This window comes from Lepisma saccharinum, chromosome 1 (genome assembly GCF_977018435.1).
Source record: "Lepisma saccharinum chromosome 1, izLepSacc3.1, whole genome shotgun sequence".
Taxonomy (NCBI): domain Eukaryota; kingdom Metazoa; phylum Arthropoda; class Insecta; order Zygentoma; family Lepismatidae; genus Lepisma; species Lepisma saccharinum.
Window position 1 is genome coordinate 18,325,918 of NC_139229.1, and position 23,067 is coordinate 18,348,984.

Genomic DNA, 23,067 nt, shown 5'->3' on the forward strand with positions numbered 1-23,067 from the left:
TACAACTACAGCTACTCTTCCAAAATGTAGCTTCGCTACAGCTACAACTACATTTACCAAAAAGTAGCTCGCTACGCTACTCCTGTTCGCTACTCGCTACTTTGCTACTTTTGCGCTACTTCTGTATTAAAAACTTCATACAATCATATGGCTATTCAAAAGAAGCCCTAGTATGATAGTTGTACGTACTGAAAAATAGATTCTGTTATTTATTACCATGATTCCCTTCATTCTGTAATTTTTATAGCAGTGTTACTTCAGTTATATATTTTGAATAAAGTGTTTGAGAATAAAGTACCTTTGTAAGTGGCATATCAATTCAAAAAACTAGGTCTTACATGTATCCGTGATGTTCTTATTGTCATTTGAAAAATATTTATGTGACACACTTTTTTAAAAAATTAATTGGAAGAATATCACATGTATCGAAATTAACTAGAACGTGTTGCACAAAATGGGGATAAGATAAAAATGTGATATTTAGCAATTTAATCTTCTTAACTTAAACAGAATGTTATTTGGGGGATGGTGGATATTTGCTCGATCCTTGAGGATAGCTGGGTGATGCTTCTAGTGGTATAAATGAGAAACAGATGGAGCAATGCTTTACGTAAGTTTTTCTGTTGGAAATGCTTCCCCGAAGACACAGTAATTGTCACCTTGTATTCAAAGCGCCCCAGGTTCGATACCCGGTGGAGGGCACATGGTGGTTCGTTTTAGTCTCGATCAGCTGATTTGTGCATAAAGTGGACTCAAAACAAACACTAGGAATGACTCCTAGTTGGAAAGATGGGATCCTCCTGCTCCTCCATTCCCCACACTGCTCATCATTCATCATTCTTTCTCATTCTCACAATTAACCAAAAGTGGCAGAAAACGGCCTTAGATAAGAAAATAACTAAATAAACAATGCATCATCATTGCCATGATTAGAAAAAGTTAGAGAAAAGGGACGCAAAAGTAGGAAAAATACATAAATTTGAAAACTGTGTAATTTAACAAAAAAATGTCATTTCTGCAGGAAAGTCAATAACTTGTACGTTCTTTTTACAATATGATAAAATATATTGAGGAAACTGATGTGTAAACCCGAGTGTTCTAAACATATTGTAATTTTAAAATTTGCGAACGAACATTATGACCAAAATAATTGTAATTCCAGAAACACTATCGTTCTTGTAACAATAATTTCTTGCCGGTGTGATCCTATACACTTGCAATGATCAATGCTGTTAACGTACTGAACCATTGATTGCTGGCACTATTGCTTTGTCAGATTAGTAGAAAATGGATCGCCTGTTTTTGCACTGTATGTTGTGTTTTACACAGTAATTATCGATATTTTGCTGTCTTTACACCATCGATATCCATAGGATTTGTTCCAGGGGTGGCACAAACGGGCCATTTTTTCCTGGCGGTGTAGCAAATGCGGCATGATTCTCCCCAAAATAGCGATGCAGCTAAAATAAATGGCTATTAGCCGGAATATATTCATATATGCCAGTTAGTTATCTGGATATTAGAATTATTCAGATGCTAATGAAATAAATTTCGCAGATATTTATAATCTGCGATATAAAGATATTTATAATCTAGATTATCTGTATTTGCATGTAATGGACTTTGTCTTTTTGAGTCTCTTGCAAAAGTAAGCAATATTGTCATTTATTTTTGACACCGTTGCCACATTCAAAAATTACCTCAAAATGCTGAGAAAAATGTAGCTGTAGCGAAATTTTCGCTACAACTACAGGAATTTTGTAGCTTCGCTACCGCTACAACTACAATTTAAAAATGTAGTGCCGCTACAGCTACTGCTACAAATTTTGTAGCTAGCTACAGTAGCGACGCTACAAGTAGCGCGCTACTTCCGACCACTGGTTGTGACAGACTTTGAAAAATCAAGTCTTTAGTCACTTTCAGCAGCAGCATGTAGCTGACCTCTCTTGAATATCATAGAAAATCAAAATGCACAAGTGCCCCTGCAGGTGACAGAAGGCCACAATATTACTACCAGGCAACTGTGTACAAGATTTTGTAATAAGCACCTGTTCAAATATCAAGAAGAGGGCAAGGGGTGAACAAATTGTCACATGGACTATGCTTCAATGGTTGTAACTGACATTTGAGTGTATCGAGAAAGGAATTTCAACTTAGGGATGGGGAGCAAATCCTCATGGTCTACCTAAGATGGGGACTTAGATACATAGTTTGTGACCAGGTTCCTTTTCTCTGATTACAGGAAAATGACCAAAACAAGAGAGGAAACAAATGCAAATCCTGAGACATAAAAAGCAAATCAGTACACATAAGCAAATTACTAACTTTATCCGCAAGACTTACTCTTTAGTGACCCCTGCCACCACCCAGTTGGGAACCTGTTGCTTCACTATTCCCCAAACATGAATAACAGACAAACTTAATGTAAAAAACTACTGGAATGCTTTGCCATCACTCACCCTGCCATTCAATCCAGTTCATATTCCGCTTCTCGTCCACAGTTTCATAATGCCTGAACATTCATGCACGTGTTAGCTACAGTCTTCTCCCACTTGCAATTTTTTTCCGCTTAAAGAGAGCATCTGAAAAGCAATATACACTATGTTACTATCCTACCAAATAATTTTACCTACCCTTTTGAAGTAAAAATGCACCCCATACTCAGCTCTGATTTGTCTATGGGTATCTGCATATGGATATACACTTAGGATGCAACATGTTAAAAAAAAGGTAAAGTGTTCCCCTGTGCATAGCACCACGCCATGAAGGCGTATAGGGGGTGTGGGGGTAACGCCCCACACTTTCTTGATCCGGTCGTGAGTGGGGGTGATGTGATCAGCATCACGCCCCTGACTGCCTTTACCCCCCAGGATTTCCCCCAGGTACCCATGTTATTCGACGCTGGGTGTGCGCCGGGGCCGCTTCCACCGTTAGAAAAGTTCCCGGATTTGAACCGGCCGGGGATCGAACCCGGGACCTTTAGCATGGTAGTCAGACGTGTTACCGACAGCCACCACGGCCACCAACATGTTAACATAATTATATCTATAAGAATATCAAAAGACAACTGATTATTTTTGCAAAATAACATAGGGGATAAATTACCTGGTGCAGCAATTGTAAATGAAAACTGTAATTTAATTAATTATAATTATTATTGTTGTGCCTGGATGTTGCTGAATCCTTTGATGGGTACGTTTGTGCATCCACATTTCTGGTATTTTTTTTGTAACAGGGCACTGGGTTGCCCGGTGTACCATAATCTTTCGTAATCTCATAACCATAATCAGTATCTGAAAAAAATGACCTGTTTCTTGAACACTAAGATACTAGCTAACCTGCTGATCCAATTTCTTGGAGTATCCATTCAGACCAACCCCTCCCTCCCAGCAACCAAATTACCACACTCATCTGGAGTTTATAGATGTTTGACTGGCGGGACCATTCATTTGAAACTAACTTTTAACAGCCAAAACTGTTTTTAATATTTCAGATACAGGAATACAGATATTGAGATGAATTAAAACTTTGCATTGATATCAAGGATAACACCATCCATAACAAACCTAACTTTCTGAAATAGGCAGGGGAAAAAAGCACAATAATAGACAGGGTCATTCCACGCCTTTTCAACGAGGTCATAATAATAATAATAATAATAAATTTTCTTTATTCAGCGGGCAAGGTTCAGCCAAGGGCTGCTCTGCCACCTAACCCTTGTCAATATGAGAATACATATGAGATGATATAAACTTATGGAGCAGTAAGCTAAACGTAAAAATAAAAATAATAATAATAATAAATTAAAAAATGAAGAAAGAAAAAAATACATAGGAATTAGTTGCATACAAAAAAAAAGTGTAACTAGAAATACAAAAGACAATAGTAATAATAATACAATTCCTTATAGTGAGTGACTTGATACCTTCAGTATGTGCCCTGACTCTTCCATTGTTCCATTAACAGCAGATCTTTTATTTTACCTTTGAAATATAATTGGTTGTTTACAGTAGCGATATTTGCAGGAATGCATTCCATGCTTTGGGAGCCGAAAAGGAGAAAGATGATTTGTAGGCCGTGGTAGAGTGATTGGGTAAATCAAAGTTGTTCCGCTTACGGGTAGCATACTGATGGATTTCCCTACGGGAATGCATCTTCTCAAACAGGTACTGCAGTTTACCTTCTGTCAGTATGCAGCGTATAAAACAGAGATAGTGCAACTTCCTTCTGTTTGCCATGGTAAGAACCTGATTATTATTCAAGAATGGAAGAATATGATCGGATCTTTTTGCTTGAAAAATGTATCGGAAGCACGCATTTTGCACCATTTGTATTTTTTTACCGAGTTTTTGCGAGAGTTGAGGGCCATAAACATTATCACAATAGTCGAAGAATGGGTAGATTAATGCTTGGATGAGTCTTAGCTTGCATTCTGCAGGGAGGAAGTCACGTAAACGATTCAGATTCCTAAGTGTTCCATAAGCTTTCCTACATAGCGTCTTTACATGTTCTGTCCAATCAAAAATTTCGTCAAAAATCAGACCAAGATTTTTAGCAGTGTTATTCCTGACAATGGGCAAATTGTTCATTTTGAGCTCGATCTTCATATTTTTAATTAACAACCTTGAATAATTAGAACCAATGATTATGAAAGTGGATTTTTCTGGATTTATTTTAAGACCGTTAGATACACACCAGTTACTGACGATGTTCAAGTCAGAATTTAGTGACTGAAGCTTATGTTCCAACGAAGTGTAATGATCTGAGAAATATAACTGGGTATCGTCTGCGTAAAAATATGGAGTGAAGAATTTTATGACTTGCTCCAAATCTGCAGTGTAAAGGGTGAAGAGGAGGGGGCCTAATATCGATCCTTGCGGCACGTCTGCTTTCAGTGTTATAGGTTCAGACACGTGAGATGGTGAATTATGTAATACGACCCTTTGACGTCTGTTAAATAGATATGTTTGAAACCAGTTTAATGTTGAAGGAGAAAACTTGTAATATTTAAGTTTGGCTAATAATAAATCATGCTGCACCCTGTCAAAAGCCTTACTGAGATCCAGAAGTACTAAAATAGTGACTTGCTGTTTATCAATGGCATAGAGAATATCATCCACAACTTTAGCAAGAGCAGTGGCTGTGCTGTGTTTCTCACGAAATCCGGATTGCAGCGGGGGCAGTAAATTATTCATGTTAACGTAGTTTAAGGTCTGCGAATGCACTATTTTCTCGAGTACTTTAGATAGCACAGGCAAAAGACTGATAGGCCTAAAGTCATATTACCCACCAACTCCGATTTTGATGAAATTTGGTATACACCCTTCCTTTACGGTTGGATGAAACCCCCTGAATTATTTTCACTCTATCTCAAACGGTTTTCATTTTACAGCACTTTGAAATATCATCAAATCAGTGTTGTCTGTCACTCGAGACCCTCCACACAAGATACCTTTGCTTACATTTTATTTATTTTCTCCTTAACCAATCATCAGATCTCTTTGAAATTTTACACAAAGTTCAATGAAATAAGGAGGATTTCAGAAAAAAATACATCAGCATTCAAAAATTTTTACAAATGCCTATAAAAAGACTAATAATGGATTCATAGCCTAATTTTTGTGGTGGGATAACTAGGTTACAAAAATCTGAATTTTCATCATGTGGGTATGATGGAACCAAAAGATTTTGATGTTGAAAATCATTGCAAAGACATGCTCTTTCTCTACAAAAAATAAAAAAAGAATGTTTTTTTTTTATTCCTTCTAACGAAAATTTTATGATTTTTAGAAATTGCCTAAAATTTCATGGTCAGTCCGTACCAAATGGTCCAGCACTGGTTGCTCGACCATTTTTAAAATTTTTCATTTGTTTTTCGCTGTAACCCCTGTACAAGGGTAGTTCAAAATAGGCGTTATTTTTCTAAAACTAGACTTCGCTTGAAAATTGCGGCCATTTTTGTTTCATGACTTGCAACATTTTTGGCCTATGCAGACAGTTGCGATAATTATGATAACTCAGCTAAGAAAAATTATAGAAATCTGGGGTAAGAAACATTGTTTTCAGTACATTTCAGGCTACATTTTATGTTCCGTATCTTCTTTCACCACATCTAATGCAAATGGCTGAAATTTAGGGTAAAAACTGACTGATATTCAATTTTGAAGGGAAATCAATGTATAGGATTTTTTTTTTTTTTTTTAGTATGTAAGGAATGAAATATCAGAGCTGTAATTTTTTTTAGAGGAAACATGTACATCCAAAGTTTCAGCAGAAAATATTTGAGCTCTGTTACTGGTTTCCGCATTAAGTTAAAGCTCTTTGAAAATGCTCACTTTTCTCAAAATTTCTGCTCCAAAGATATGTCTGGTTTGAAAGGTCTTCCCGATGGCATAGTGGTTACGTCGACATTTTGTAACCAAGGGGTTCCAGGTTCGATACCCAGAGGAGGCACATACTGGTTCGGATCCCACTTTAATAAACTGTAGGTCCAGTCTCGATTAGCCTTCCGTGCATAAAGTTGACATAAAACTGAAATCAAACCAATATCTGGTTGGAAACCTAATAAAATTTGATATTTATTGCCGCATAAAGAGGTACCTGTAAAAATTTTCGAGATTGATATCATATGATAACAAAGTTACAACACGGGGAAGTTTGGCAAAAACAGACAAATTTACGTTATTAGTTACAATTATAATTATTTACTTTTAATTAACTATCATGCAATTACAATTATTGTACGTATTAATTAATTGCAACATACGAATGACCTAGAAAGCCAGTTAGTAGCTATTATCAAAGAAAAGGCGTGTACGGCTGTGTGTCAAATACTTTCTGTTGAAACTTTCGATGTACATGTTTCCTCCAAAAAAATATTATACACTCTGTAAAAAAAAAATAGCATCACTGTATTCTTATTACGGATGTTGACAATTTTGAGTTTCGCATGCATGCATCTTTCCTGCACAACTTGAAATCAATTGATTGAATCATTGGTCTGGTATCACTGCGTAGTGGGTGTTATTCTTTTGTTGATTTAGTGTTTGGAGTGTCCGCTAGAGGGTGTTGCAATCAGTTACTGCTGCAAGGCTTTGTAATCAATTGTCAGGAATCTGTAAAACGATTGTTAGTAGTGCAACTTGTGTTAGTAGTGCAAACTACATGTTCATTATTGACAGTTTGGATACGTTATCCTATTTGTGAAGTGTATTTGATCGTGTTTTCTCGAAAAAAATGGGCAGAAAGTGTGACATTTCACCACGTAAGCAAGGAATGGTTCTTGCTTTGCTATGGATGGTCATTCTCAGAGAGAAATTTGTCGACAACTTCAAATGTATCAATCCACAGTTAGCCGCTGCCTGCAAAAGCAACAAGAACATGGAAAATCATCACTGAGAAGTCACTGTGGCAGAAAGAAAAAGACATCACCTCGACTGGATCGTATGATAAAGGACATGGCACTGAAGAACAGAGGAATGAGTTCACGCCAAATTGCACATAAACTTCAAAATGAGGTGGGAGTTAATCTTATTCATGCTACTGTAGTATCCCGACTAAAGAAACAGGTTGTTTCTAAACACGTCCCACGTAAAAAAACCCAGACTAACTGACGCACATGCAAAAGCTAGACGTGAGTTTGTCACACGTTATGGCGCATGGAATGATACAGATTGGGAACATGTGATATTTTCTGATGGGATACGATTTAAATTGCTGGGGAATGACAGCTCAGTTAAACTGTGGATGCGGAAGGGAGAAGAACTTGCAAAATCTTGTATTTTAGAAACTCAAAAGTTTTGTGGCAGTGTTATGATTTGGGCATGTTTCTCTGCAAGAGGGATTGGCAGGATGCATATTTGCACAGGGACCGTTATGGCTGATCAATATCTGGAAATCCTGAATCGGAAAGTTCTACAAACTGCAGGAGATCATTTTTCTGGACAATATTTGGACTACTTTATTTTTCAAGACGATAATGCAACCTGTCACCGTGCTCAGGTGGTGAATAACTTGTTTCATGATATGAATATTGAAAGACTTTGGTGGCCGCCCAACTCTCCAGACATGAATCCTATAGAAAACCTGTGGGCTATGATGTGCAAAAAACTTGGTAATTAGACGTACAGGTCAAAAGAGGAACTTATGGCAGCAATTGTACATGTTTGGAATGAAATTGAGGTCGAATATTGTCAAAATGTCATTCATAGCATGCTTCGGAGGTTGGAAGCACTTAGGAAGGTCAGGGGTGGCCACACTAAGTACTAGTCAATGTATTTGCTTACTATCATTACAAATTGACATATCATGATGCATTTAAAACCTTTGATCAATCTTTTTACTTGTAAAAATTGTCTTTGTGCGAAAACGTTCCACAAGCTATATTTGCAATAATTTTGTTATTAGTTCTGTAAATTGCATTATGTACGTAACTATGACTTAAATAATAAAAATATATTGTACAGATATAGTGTTTTACATAATTGTTAGGAAAACAAATCGACAAGTCGAATTAAATCAATAAAACAACTAATAATTCACGAGCGAAATGCTAACGACCAAAAATAATGAAGTGATGCTAATTTTTTTTTACAGAGTGTAGCTTTGATATTTAATTGCTTACCTACTAAAAAAATATATCCTATACATTGATTTCCCTTCAAAATTGAACATCAGTCAGCTTTGACCCTAAATTTCAGCCATTTGCATTAGATGTGGTGAAAAAAGGTACGGAACATAAAATGTAGCCTGAAATGTACTGAAAACAATGTTTCTTACCCCAGATTTCTATAATTTTTCTTAGCTGAGTTATCATAATTATCGCAACTGTCTGCATAGGTCAAAAATGTTGCAAGTCATGAAACAAAAATGGCCGCAATTTTCAAACTGTCTAGTTTTAGAAAAATAATACCTGTTTTGAACTACCCTTGTACAAGGTTTACAGCGAAAAACAAATGAAAAATTTTAAAAATGGTCGAGCAACCAGTGCTGGACCATTTGGTACGGACTGACCATGAAATTTTAGGCAATTTCCAAAAATCGTAAAATTTTCGTTAGAAGGAATAAAAAAAACATTTTTTTATTTTTTGTAGAGAAAGAGCATGTCTTTGCAATGATTTTCAACATCAAAATCTTTTGGTTCCATCATACCACACATGATGAAAATTCAGATTTTTGTAACCTAGTTTTCCCACCACAAAAATTAGGCTATGAATCCATTATTAGTCTTTTTATAGGCATTTGTAAAAATTTTTGAATGCTGATGTATTTTTTTCTGAAATCCTCCTTATTTCATTGAACTTTGTGTAAAATTTCAAAGAGATCTGATGATTGGTTAAGGAGAAAATAAATAAAATGTAAACAAGGGTATCTTGTGTGGAGGGCCTCAAGAGTGACAGACAACACTGATTTGATGACATTTCAAAGTGCTGTAAAATGAAAACCGTTTGAGATAGTGAAAATAATTCAGGGGGTTTCATCCAACCATAAAGGAAGGGTGTGTACCAAATTTAATCAAAATCGGAGATGGTGGGTGTCAAAATCTTAGTTTTTGCGTTTATTTGATGTGGAATGACCCACTACTAATAAAAAAACAACATATATAGGCATTGACTTGTAATAATGTGAATAACGAAGAACCTTTAGTTCAAATCTCATATCCAAATAGTATTGCGAAATGTTAACAACCATACTTAACAAAAAAAAAATAATAATAATTATATACTTGTATATTATACCGGGTGGTCCATTTATAATGATAGTATGGAATATCGCATGCAGAATGCATCCAATCGATAAATTGCACAGAATAAAAGTTTGATACTATTGAGGGGATAAGTCAATGCCGCAAAAATTTTGTTGATGCCACCCACCCCTTAGGGGGTTGGGGGGGGGGGTAAATGTGAAATTTCAAATGGAACACCCCCATTTGTTTTACATATTTGGATTCCGTGTTGAAAACGAAGAATTTTTTGTTGGAAAAAATTTTGTAAAAAAATTGCAACCTTCGAACATTTATAAACATTTGGTTGTTTCAGTTTTTTTTGTTCCCTTTGTGTAATAATAGTTTTGGTTTCCATTGAGAACATTGCAAATTTTATTCAAAGAATGTGTGCAAAGAATTCTGCAAAACGAAAATTGTTTGCAATTTATGTTCTTGTGTAACAATGAATAATATTAATTTGTTCCAACTCTTTGGTTTCAAGGAACAATTTCATATGAACAACAAAATTAAGTATGTTACTACAAATTAGTTATCATTTGAGGTACACAAATAAATGTTTAAAGGAGCAAATGTTCAAAATTATGACCGTTCTCTTCAATGCATTTCAAAACACTGTGTCTGAAGCTCCACACTGTTCGTCCCAAAATGTCAGGAGTGATAGAGGCACAAGCATCAATAATTCGTTGCCACATGTTTTCTGGCGTTGTTCAAACAATTGTTTGAAGACAGGATTTTGTAGACACACCCCAGGTCATCCTGATAATTTTGAACATTTGCTCCTCTAAACATTTATTTGTGTACCTCAAATGATAACTAATTTGTAGTAACATTCTTAATTTTGTTGTTCATATGAAATTGTTCCTTGAAACCAAAGAGTTGGAACAAATTAATATTATTATTTATACAAAAAAATTCTTCTTTTTCAACACGGAATCCAAATATTTAAAACCAATGGGGGTGTTCCATTCGAAATTTCACATTTACCCCCCCCTAAGGGGTGGGTGGCGGCAACAAATTTTTTGCGGCATTGACTTACCCCCTCAATAGTATCAAACTTTTATTCTGTGCAATTTTTCGATTGGATGCATTCTGCATGCGATATTCCATACTATCATTATAAATGGACCACCCAGTATATTGGTTATCGTAACTGAGAAATTTCTCTGTTATAATAATATACCTTACACAAATAATTACTCCAAGCTATTCTGCACTTGTGAATCACTTTTCCTTCAGAAACGTGTTATATTCAGCAAAAAATCTGTTATATTTTCAAGAGGCTATTAGGAACATAGATCAATTTAGCAATTTCTACAGAGCTATAAACTTACATGCTTCTTCACTTGCTCTGAAAAACACACAAGCTATTCTCAGACTTTCCCTCAGAATTTTCATCTTCCTGATCCGTTTGGCCATCCCTACTTGCAACCAGTACCCATACAGATTCCCACTGATGCCAATGCTTCACAATAGTATTAATAAAATGTTAGTGGGCAAGTATTCTGCATCAATTTAGTAGTTTTGCTTTAAAATATTACTCCCTCTGTCCCATAATTATAGTCCGGTATGCCAAAATGGTAGTACAGGAATGACAGACGAAGAGGCAGATGGAAAGCCCAATTTGTACTGATCCTTGAGTAGTAAAGTTGTATGAATTATTGCCTTGTTTTATGTTCTTCTTCTGTACACTCCAATGTCACAGTTTGAATATTGGGCAATTATTATGAGACAACCACCAAAGGTGTACCGGACAATAATTAAGGAACAGAGGGAGTAAAAAATACACGAGAATACAAAAATATCTGTGAAGTAATCACCAAATCCATATTTTCCCCCCTTATAATATTCATACAAAATCAATGAAATTTCCAAAACCCACTTTAATATGTGTGGCATTTTTGCAGACACTGTAAACAGTCAAAATAAGTGGAAAAGTATTGGCCATTATTGGCACACAAAATGTGACTGATATTTTCTGACGCCAATACCACTGGTATCGGCCAGTACTGACTGATAAATCGGAATCAGTATTACCTCAGCCATAATAAATATTCATATTAGCTCTGAATTTGATATAATTATTCAGTGCATTAAAAAATTAATGGAACCTCAACAATTTTCAGGGGACCTTTACTTAAAATGCATCTAGGAAAATTTTATAATATTTCACTTTATTTAGACCCTGAAAATGTGAAATTTAGGTTCCACTGTAATACTTTTCGTGTAATGCAGGATATTTACCTTTGAATCTCTATTTGCAGATCATTTACTCTGAGGGAAGAGTACGCAGAAATCCTCCAGCTCTGCCGCAACTGTCGATGCCTTTTCTGGAAGTCAATTGGACACCCCTGCATTGCAGATCAGGATCCAGAGTACCAAGAGAAGCTCGACCGGGAGAATGTCGACAGGAACTCCCTCTACGTGCCAATCCCTCCTCAGGCCTTCCTCAAATTCTTCTCCCTGTGACATCGTCAGTGAGGCACATTATCTGGGAAATATTCCTAGTGACTATGGTTTTATTCCTAAATTTTCAAAACCACCATGGATCGGTTCCTGAAAATAATGTACAAGTTACCGCTCTATCGTTGACCCATGTTGGTAATGTGACCTCAAAACTATCACGATGGTGATTGTTGAATGTTAGTGTTTCTCCCAAACATGCAGAGGAATGGAAGAGCAACAATGGGGAAAATAATCACTATGATTGACCATCATACATCCTATATAGTTGCAACTCTGTAAGAGATATCACGGGATGCAAGTGATTCTATAGAATTTGACCAAGACTGACGAATTAAAGAAAATATATATATATATATTATTAAAAAATCATATTTTACTCGTTTAGCTTTCTAAAAGCCAATGAACAGAGTACTCAAACATGAAATGCACGAGATCAGAAATAAAATGGTTGAGCTCTTGTCCTAGTCAAATAGTCTGTAATGTTATTGAAGCAACTTCCCAGAATGCATTGAGGAATTATTGTGGAGAAGCGCAAGACATTCTGTACCCTCTACTGAGCAGGTCTGTTCGGTCTCTACACAAATTAGTCACGTGTATTGACAGCAGGTGTGCACCAAACAGGAACATGGTAAGGATACAAAGATATATGTTCACACATGTATATCTGCAGCTTATTTATACTCCCTTATGAAATGGAATAACTGGGGGTAAACATTTTACAATTGACCATGCAATACACATCATCACTTTTTTTTTTCTTTCAAGAGAATGTATTTTGGAATATGCACTTATGATCAACTGCTAGGTAGCGAGTTGCAGTCCAAAGACACTTGCCTGATAAATAGATCCTATTAGAGGTTTTTAGTTGGTTGTGGTTGTTTTTTTTATTACTATTATTTTGTAGATTTAGTTATTTTATGACCACTGTCTTTCATTTTTGCATTGGTGCCGATTTGCATCTGGATAAACACATGAACAAGATTTTACTTGTCAACTTTATGCATTTGCTTTTTTGTATATTTTTATTCACTGTAGTATATTATGTCCATGGAAAGTTCTTATGAATGTATACTTGTACGTGAATGTTTAACATATGATGTCAATGTGACCTTTTTTTCTGTGATGTGCAGCACGTTGTGGATGCTACAACTTCTGATGTAATATTTTGATATATATTGACTCAGTTCATAAATAAATTCAACATTTTTTCTGAATACATTATGAATGTAAGAAAAATAAATGAAACAGGGTACATATGTATCTTGTCTTGATTCCAGAAATCTATATTTAGAAAATATTTAAAAAGCAATTATTTTTTGGGTAACTAAGTAATTTATAAAATTGTGTGTTGGCTGCTTGTTTTCATAACTAACCAACATAAGCTCTATTATCAACATACTGAATATGTTACTAGAATTGTGGCATAAAGTGAAGATAATTTGCCTCATCTTTTGGCAACTGCTGTTGTATGTAAACAAAGATAATAAATGAACTGAATAAAAGCTGTAATGTTTAGATTTTGAAGTGCATTATTATTCAGGTATAATATTCCTGTTTCCCAAGAATGTTAAGTGAAATAACATAGTCCCCTGCAATTCTCCATATTGTAAGAAACAATAGCAGATCCAGGGAGGGATTCACGAAACACCATTACATCACAACACATGATTTCTCACAGGAAACAATAAAATGCACACAATACACAATTTCAAATTTAATCGAGATACTTTCTTCAAAATAAAAGTTTCACTCGACACAATGTTTAGCAATGTGATGAGTTATACCTTCATCCAACTTTGGGTGCTCCCTATCCTAAGTGTAACTATTGGCGATCTTTTAAGTTCATCTTATAGAAATTCCCATTAGTGCCAACAACATGCATGGACTTCAGTTTGAAAACTTGCATGAATTGGAAGTTTTTCCATGTGAAATTGCCATTATGTTTTCCAGACCAGAATCCACTGCTGTTGCTTTCAAGTAGTCCCCCCTCCTCCTCCAATAATCCTCAGGTTTCTGGGTCAACATCAATATTTTGCTTTTTGAGACTCCAACTACAATTAAACTGGCAATCAGTTGCAAATGTTTGAATTGTGAAGCAAGAGTTGTACCTTTATTTCACTTCTGTCAAAATATTCTACATTAGGCATTTCTCCTAATGTGTCAGATTCAAGTAGATTTTTGTGTCGATTAAGCTAGATAAAGGCTATTAAAAATAAGTTTACACTCCCTTGTATTTCTTACGGAGAACGAACACCTCTTCCTCTTTAACTTAAGGCCTGCCTGGACAGCTAATTTTCAATTTTCCTCTCCTTTTGAAAAACCGCTATGATATTCCAAAAATCTGAAAAATTACACATGCTTAGAATTCCTTCCTAGAGCATTCACACGAATCGTGTGCTTTGCTTTCACTGTTGCCCACATATTTTCAATACCTTCATGAATACATAAGTCTATTAAACTATTGATAATATTTACAAAACAACAAAAGCAAACCACATGGAAGATTTCACGTGAATTCTCTAGAACGAATTCTAAGCATGTATAATTTTTTAGATTTTGGAATATCATAGTGGTTTTTTGAAAGGAGAGGAATATTCCTAAAGAGCTTGCTCCACATCGGCCAAAGTTCCAGCCGAGCCTTAACATTTCCATCATTCAAGGCTGCACGTTGGCATTTCTCATCTGGCATTATTTTTTTCGACCTTTCTTCAAGTCGTTCATGCATTTTGTGCAGTTTTATTGTTTAACATAGTCCTAGAGTAAATAAAAAAATAATACCTCTACAAACACCAATGTAAAATCCCAGCTTCCATCTGACAGGCTGGACAGATCTCAATCTCTTTCGACTCTTTATGCACCATGAAGGAAAGAAATTGCACCATTTGTACCTTATCTGCAATGAAGAAAAAATGGACTGAAAATGTGGTTTTCCAAATACGAAATTATTCAAAGAGAACTTTAGGATTATATTTGTCACTGATTATTTTTTAAAGGTTAGAAAGCCCTCACAGAATGTATCATGTTAAAACTGCCACGTACTCGGGGCAAAATGTCACAGCACACCACTACATATTATGCACCAGAAATATATATAAAACTATTATGATGGTTGCGGCAAACACGGTTTATTAAATTACCCTTTTGTGAATGTAGACAGTGGATCTTCGAAATTAATAGGATTTAACCATTAAATTGTGCAATGCGGAAGTGCGAAATCTTCTAAATTTCACGTAAGTAATATATAAAACAGACTGTAAGTATTCATATACAATACAAATTATAGCACAAGTGGTAGCTTTGCACTATTAAAGATCGAAAGCTTGACTATAAACAACACTAGGCACTGTATGCACGGAAGGAAGAATATCGAAAGTCAATGTTTGTTTTATGCTCAGATAGGTCAATCGGGACTGGACCTAAAGTTCAACGTGGAATCCGAATCACTGTACGATGTGTTTCCACTGGGGGATAGATCCCAGGACCTCTTCATTACAAGGTGACAACATTACCACTACATCATCACTTCTCAACCTATGGAGTGCGACCCACTGATGGGTCCCGAGGGGGCATTTGGTGGGTTGCAAAGTCTGGCTCGAAAACCTATTTACTGTGTCTTAAAAACCTATTACTAAGATATATTGTGTTAACAATTTAAATTCAACCCGTGTTGTACACAGTCTAAACTGTTTTTGTGCTCTACCATTGCTTTTTACTGGCATCTCTAGTGTAACTCAAGGGAATAGGATATCTGTCATTTTAGTTTCGGTCACATCAATGAGTTCTTAATTCTGTGTGTCACATGCATGCCAATTTAATGTGTCACTTGATATTTCCGACCATCATTCGGATGAGGCATTAGAGTTGCTCATGCCGTTCTGCACCTCATATTTGTGTGAAAGGGATTATCACCTCGGATTCAAGTGAAAAGCAGGTACAGAAATAGAGTTGACGCTCACTCAGATTTACGACTTAAGTTAACCACTATTGAACCCAACATACCCCAGCTTATGCGGAAAAAGCAGCCCCCAACCCTCACATTAGTTCGGTGGAAAAAAAAAGGGGGGGGGTTCAATTTCAGCATGTGTGTTTAGTTAGATGTTAGACTATAGCAAATTAGACTTTTACATTACATACTTACTTTTCTAGAATGAATTATGTGTAATTTATTTACGAACGCGTAAAAACGAAGGTTTCTTGAAGTACTTGATGTTAACAAAAATATGATTTTAATGTTGGTGCACACCCCTATAAGTAATTCTGCCGGCACCCATGCTTATGGGTTCCATGAAATGAAATATCCTTCAACGTGAGTCCCAGACTAAGAAAGGTTGAAAACCACTGACTGCACTACACCATCATGAAGGTCAGGAAGTAGAGCAACATTCGCTTGCAGATATGACATGTTAAATGCAGGCATGCCAACCTGGTGGAGTGGTTAGCACCATGTGCTAACGCCAGGGGTCCTGGGTTTAAATCCCAGTCTAGGCATGGGTGTTGTAACTGTCCATGAAATTCATCGTATCATCACTCATCCTCGTCTTCGCAATTATCCAAAAAGTGAAAGAAAAACAAATCAATTAAATGCTGACACATGGAAATATGCACATGCTGTGGGTCTCGTGAAGTTAATGAAAGTGCAACTCTGTAACTTTGAGTTACTTGCCAGCACTTTGTCAGTCACAATAGATGCTTCCATGTTGAAATTTGTTACAGTTTGAAAAACGACTATTTCATGTTCATTAGCACATTTCTTTGTGAATCATTTTTCACAAAGTTTTATGAACAGAGTTGAAAGTTGCATTAAATGTACACTACGTGGGGATAGTTTAGCAAAGGTTGATCTGATCTTAATAATGCCTAATGTGGGAATAACAGTAGTGGCATATCCTGAATATTTGACCTAGTTTACCAGAACAATTCTTATTTATTGTATATAAAGGGTGCCTCAGAAGTATTTTAGTTTTTCAAACAGCCTTCTGGGGTACATTATGGAGAAATTAGATACATTGCAAACACTTGGCAACATTGTTAATATTTAATTGCCATGGAGCATTATATTATATTAAAATGTGTACATTTTATCGTCCCGGTTTCTTCTTCAGCAAAATATGACAAATGTCCCATTTTGTGGTTTTAAAAATCTGGTTAATAAATTTAGAAAAAAAAAGTAATGAAAAATTAACAATAGGGTTCGACCACTATTCGCGATGTCTCTTGATTGGTAGTTCTATCTAGAGGTATGTGCATAAATCACTCGGGGGTTTAAAGAAAAACTGAAATAACAAAAATCTAGATCGATGTAATCTGGTGGGCGGAAGGAGATAACGTCTGACAGACATACAAAATTGTCGTACTGAAAGCCGGTAACAACACTTTTGAAAAACGTCGTGCCACTGGCAAGTAAAGAAGAGACTTGGAGAGACATTGGACCACTCTCCATTACATTTTGAAAAATACAGTGGAACCTCGGTTGTAAGTTTTTCTGGGTGCAAAAAACTTAAAATGTGGGTACATGTAAAATCAGTGAAAAACATGTTGCTATATTGGGACCATGAAGATTGAATATATAATGCAGAAAAACGTAAAACTGAGTTTTCACTGTATTTACCTAGTCATATCATAAATACTGTCGCAAGGTTTGCAGGAAATTGACACAAGATTGTTAGGGATAGTGTAATAGTCATAGACAATGTGGTACATGGATATGTGAGGAACACAAAACACCTATAGCTACTCAAAATGACCACCTTTAGCACACACGCAGTCTTTCAGTCTTTGTGGCCACACATTAATTGCATCATCTACAGGGACGTCCGTCACTGCCTCACGAGAGAGCGCTTCAAAGTGGTGATGTTGGGGTGTCTTTTCTTGCATGCCATTTCCTGAAGAACAGCCCTCAATTTGTAGTCCAGTTAAGATCGGGGCTACCAGAGGACCAATCAGAAGTGGATACAATCGTCTGGAGCCACTCCTGGGTCATCTTAGCCTTATGGGCTGGTGCCGAATCCTGCTGGAACCTCCAGGCCTAACTGCAAAAGGGTGTTCGTGAGACCCCTCAAGGACCATCTCTTGGTACACCTTGGCCTATGTTTCAATCCCTTGCTCACAGAAACGCAGCTCAGTAGTGCCCTCGTAGCTCACCCCCCACCCCCCACCACACCATAACTGACGCTGAATGATGGCCCCTCTGGTCACTCGGAGCTTGTCGGCAGCTTCTCGTGAACTCCTCGCATATACCCTGTCGTATTGGGCATTGAATGCCTCAACATCGAACAGTTTCTCATCGGTGAAGAGGATTCGTCTGTGCCCATTTGTTGCGTACCGCATTGGTAGGTGCTTTGCTTTGATCAACCTCTGCCGCTTTAACGCATCAGCGAGGATATGACCTGTACGTCATTTGTGAGCTTGCAGTCCTAGGTCACAAAGTAACACACGAGACATGGACATTTTCGACATCTTATGGTCCTGAGGCAGGACTGACTGTCTCCTGACAGGATTTCGTTGCACAGACACCGCCAGTGCTTTCACAACCTCTGGAGTCCGTACTGTTCGAGCCAGCCCTGCCCTGGGCCGGTCGTTCACAGTTCCAGTTTATCGGAGGATAGTGCAATACACGAACATCTTTGAAATTTGAAGCTACTGGAGAAGTTTGAAAATCTTACCTGCTTCTTCCCCTACCTTATGTAGTGCAATGACACCCATTTGATTTTAATTCTCACCCTATTCCATCCTGATCTGTATAACAATCACCTTCTCCAGTCTGCAGCTCAACACAGAATGACTCAGGTCTTACACTTCCCCATGGGCAGGTGCTGCACTTGCCCTGAAGATGTCCAGCCAGCCTCCAAAGTTGTGCCAGTATTTATGATATGACTAGGTACTGCTGCACAGAATTTTTATGAAAGATAGTTTGTGTGATAAAATCCACACAAACAACATACAGTAATAATTATGACAAATTTTCAACCCTGTCCAGGATACCTGGCAATGGGGTGTGTCTTATTCCACAAGAGGGTAGATGTGGTTACTAGCTGGCTGCTCAGCGTTGGAAAATATGAGATAGCAAAAAACCCTATTTTTCATTGTTATTCTACATGTATTAGCAAATTTGCAGCGTATTTATACAACTCCAGCTCAACCTCTCTGTAATATGCATTACTTTATGTATTTGTTTAGATGAAATCAGTATTAACTATTGCTTACCTATGTTTATTCCACACCAACAGTACATACTGATTTACTTGCACGCCCAGGCATTGTCTTCCTTCCACTGGAACACAGCAGTGGATTTTTTGGTTAAGTTATAACTTATCGAATGCCTGAAAATCAAAGTTTTTGTTTTAATAAATTTATATGTACATACGCATTTCGTGATGACTTAAACACAAATATATAAAATTTATTCACATTTCATTCCATTCAAGCAGTACATTTTATAAGTAAAAAACTTATCTCTGATAGCCACAATCTTTTAGTATAGACATGCCCATACAGCAATAACTAAATAAAGAATCTCGGCATCATTGAGTCATTTCTCACTAAATAACACTAATAGTAATAAATGTACGTGCATGCTTCTGTTATTATTTTGGCAATATTTTGACCACATATCTTCCAAGTTAACATTTGTTCTTGAAACATAAAACATATGAGGGGTGCACTGTATTTATTTTTGCTACACATAGAGCGATGGCAATGGTTGTTTCCCTGCTTGTATGGGGAGATGACGTTAAAAAGAGCAATCCTCTGGCCCATTAACCTGGCTGCTTTCTCTGCATAGCGCGGTGCAAGCTCTGGAGGGTCACCACATACATGATGCAGAGTTCAAACTACTGACTGCAGATGATGCCTTTCGTTGAGTTGATGTTTTTTTTAAGTCCACTTCATGCACAGTAAAGCTAATCGGAACTAGACCTACAGTTTAAAGTGGGGTCCGAACCACTATGTACCTCCACCGTGTATCGAACCCGGGACCCTTTGATTACAAGGTGACGACGCTACCATTGCGCCATCGGGGAGGCCTTATGATGCCTATCGTTTCTTCAGTGATTATCATCTGTTATTTGTAGCAAACAAAAAGTATAAATCAGTACAGTGCACCCATCATAATAATGAATAAAATATATGCAGGTATAAATAGCGGCCCCAGCGCCCACCCAGCATTGAATAACATGGGTAACTGGGGGAAACCCTGGGGGGTAAAGGCGGTCAGGGGCGTGATGCTGATCACATCATTCCCACTCACGACCGGATTAAGAAAGTGTGGGGCGTTACCCCCACACCCCCTATACGCCTTCATGGCGTGGTGCTATGCACAGGGGAGCACTTTACCTTTTTTTTAACCTTTTTTTTATAAATAACAACATGTAAATACATTTTGGCATATACACAATCCATTAAATTAAGACAGTAAGTAATTAAGTAATGAGGTAAAAGCACAATGAAATTAAAAATTCATATTCTTACCTGCATAGAGCCTAAGCATTTTTCAGGTTCCAATATTTTGCTACATCAATGTGTAGCATAAAACTTTGAGCATTAGTAAAATTTAAAGAATGTAGCTTGGGATTCCATCGCAATCACTGTGATCCTGAGTTTACTGCCCAACGTGGAAGAATGACTCCTTAAAAAATAACTTCATTCACCTAGAGGAAAAGCATTGCACATTGCATTTCAGCAAACACCTTTATACTTAGTAAGTCACAAGCATATTTCTTGATTTCTGGACCTACTAATAAAATGCTTTGTTATGGTGGCCGTTAGAAAGAAGTTTATCTGAAGTCGTCTTGTAATAAGCTACAATGCATATGAATGAAAGTTGAATTATCTAAATTGCTGATGTTTGTTCATTTTCTTCATTAAAAGAACTGAAGATCTAAATTGCTGATGTTTGTTCATTTTCTTCATTAAAAGAACTGAAGATCAAACAAAAGTTTGTAAAGTACTAGATGGACACTCAAATGTCCTAGATAAAATTTTATTCATCATTTACATTTCCAAATATACATTGCAGAAATTTGCACTGCTACATGTGTGGCCGTGGTGGCTCAGACGGTAACGCGTCTGACTACCATGCTAAAGGTCCCGGTTCAAATCCGAGAACTTTTCTAGCGTTGGAAGCGGCCCCAGTTCCCACCCAGCATCGAATGACATGAGTACCTGGGGGGTAAAGGCGGTCAGGGGCATGATGCTGATCACATCACCCCCACTCACGACCCGATCAAGAAAGTGTGGGGCGTTACCCCCACACCCCCTATATGCCTTCATGGCATGGTGCCAAGCACAGGGGAGCACTTTACATTAATTTTTTTTTACATGTAGCACTGGCTTTGTTTAACTTTGTAAATATGCAGACAACATGTGCAGTAGGTTATCTTCTGTGTAAATTACAGATTCCTTAACATTGAGAGCAGTGAAGCAACATAAAATGAATCATTTTACATGTATTTTATTTTAACAATGGCATATTTGGGACACATATGAGTCTCTCATGTGGGGAAGTAAGTAATACCATAAAAAGAATATATGCACATGTGCAGAGATTCACATATGAGTTGATGGCACTCTACATTGACTTTTCTGTACAAATCTTATGTACTAATTTCAGTTTGTTGGCTTATTTCACTCTCACTGGTTGTTTGATCACAGTCCTTTTCAGCTTTGCAAACTTCATGCTTTGCAGTAGTCTTCAATTTCCTCTCCTTTTTGAGGATCACTTTCTTATGTTTCTTGGAATCCATGTGTATTTTCCACTGCAATGTTCCTACAAAAACCCTATCACAAACTGCACAATGGTAACTTATCTGTTCGTTCGTCTCCCCAACCACAACAGGCAATGGTTTCTGCAATGGTTCTTCACCACGCAGTAAAGCTTCAACTATCTCCACAGCTGGTCGGTGAACCACTTCCTCCCATTTGCTTGGATCTGTTGAATCGAGTGCATACACGAGGGGCACCTGCAACAGAAATTAACATTAACATCCTCACGTCTACCATGCAGCGCTCAAAGTCAGGGGTGTATCCCCCAGCTATCAAAGTTTATTCAAAACATTTCCTGAGACACCGAAGCGTTGATGAAACTATCAATTTCCAATATAAATTACAATTTTACTTACATTTTTTTGCGAGTAAGATATGTTGTCTTCAATTACGACGTTTCGAGAGATAACTTCTCTCTTCAGGTTTCGGTGTTATAAGCGATTCATAAAGTCTTAGCTTCGGCAAAATATTTCTTCCATAGTCAACAGGATCAAGGGTTAGGTGAAATGTGAGCGGGGAAAAAGTATAGGAAGATTGTTTACACACTGATAATTTACGTGCTTTAAAGCCATCGTTCACCTAAGTTAAAACCTATTATACAAACTTATTTGTCCTCCTGTATAAATTTTTCAAAACAGTAAAAGCCTTTAAAATTCTAAAAACCATTCACTATTTCACAGTCAAGTTGTCTGCAACGAGTTTCCCTTGCGAATGTGGAAGCAGTCGAACCGGCTGTCTTCTGTTCATCATTTTCCACCCTCCCCTCCTGATTATGTCATATCCAGTTCAAAATCTTCCCCTTTCGAAGCCTCCTGCAAAACTTCTGGGGTGACGTAGAATCCAAGGCTCTTATATTCTCTCTTATCCCATTTTTTAAACATTCCTGTCCAAACTTCATGTATATTCCCATCGTCCCTATTTAATTTGTTCTCTCTCTTTCTTTACAAATATATGATTCTTCATAAACGTTCCTTCTTCCTAAATTTACTCTCCTCCCTTAAAACTCTACGCTCCACGATTACATGGCCTTCTAGCGTCGAATGACATGGGAACCTGGGGGAAACCCTGGGAGTTAAAGGCTGATCACATCACCCCCACTCACGACCGGATCAAGAAAGTGT

The 23,067-nt window shown here is 37.0% G+C and overlaps 2 protein-coding genes across 2 annotated transcripts in view; one reads left to right on the plus strand and one right to left on the minus strand.

Annotated features, from left to right (window-relative positions):
- The window catches only part of LOC145993289 (F-box only protein 32), a 249,841-nt gene extending 236,144 nt beyond the window's left edge, over positions 1–13,697 (plus strand). Inside the window, exon 9 of the mRNA XM_083129427.1 lies at positions 11,986–13,697. Within this exon, the coding sequence (XP_082985553.1) occupies positions 11,986–12,190 (205 nt within the window). The 3' untranslated portion in view covers positions 12,191–13,697. The remainder of the gene's footprint in view (positions 1–11,985) is intronic.
- A 7,918-nt stretch (positions 13,698–21,615) lies between these two features.
- The window catches only part of LOC145993305 (tRNA dimethylallyltransferase), a 302,681-nt gene continuing 301,229 nt past the window's right edge, over positions 21,616–23,067 (minus strand). The window contains exon 7 of the mRNA XM_083129429.1: positions 21,616–22,143. Within this exon, the coding sequence (XP_082985555.1) occupies positions 21,778–22,143 (366 nt within the window). The 3' untranslated portion in view covers positions 21,616–21,777. The remainder of the gene's footprint in view (positions 22,144–23,067) is intronic.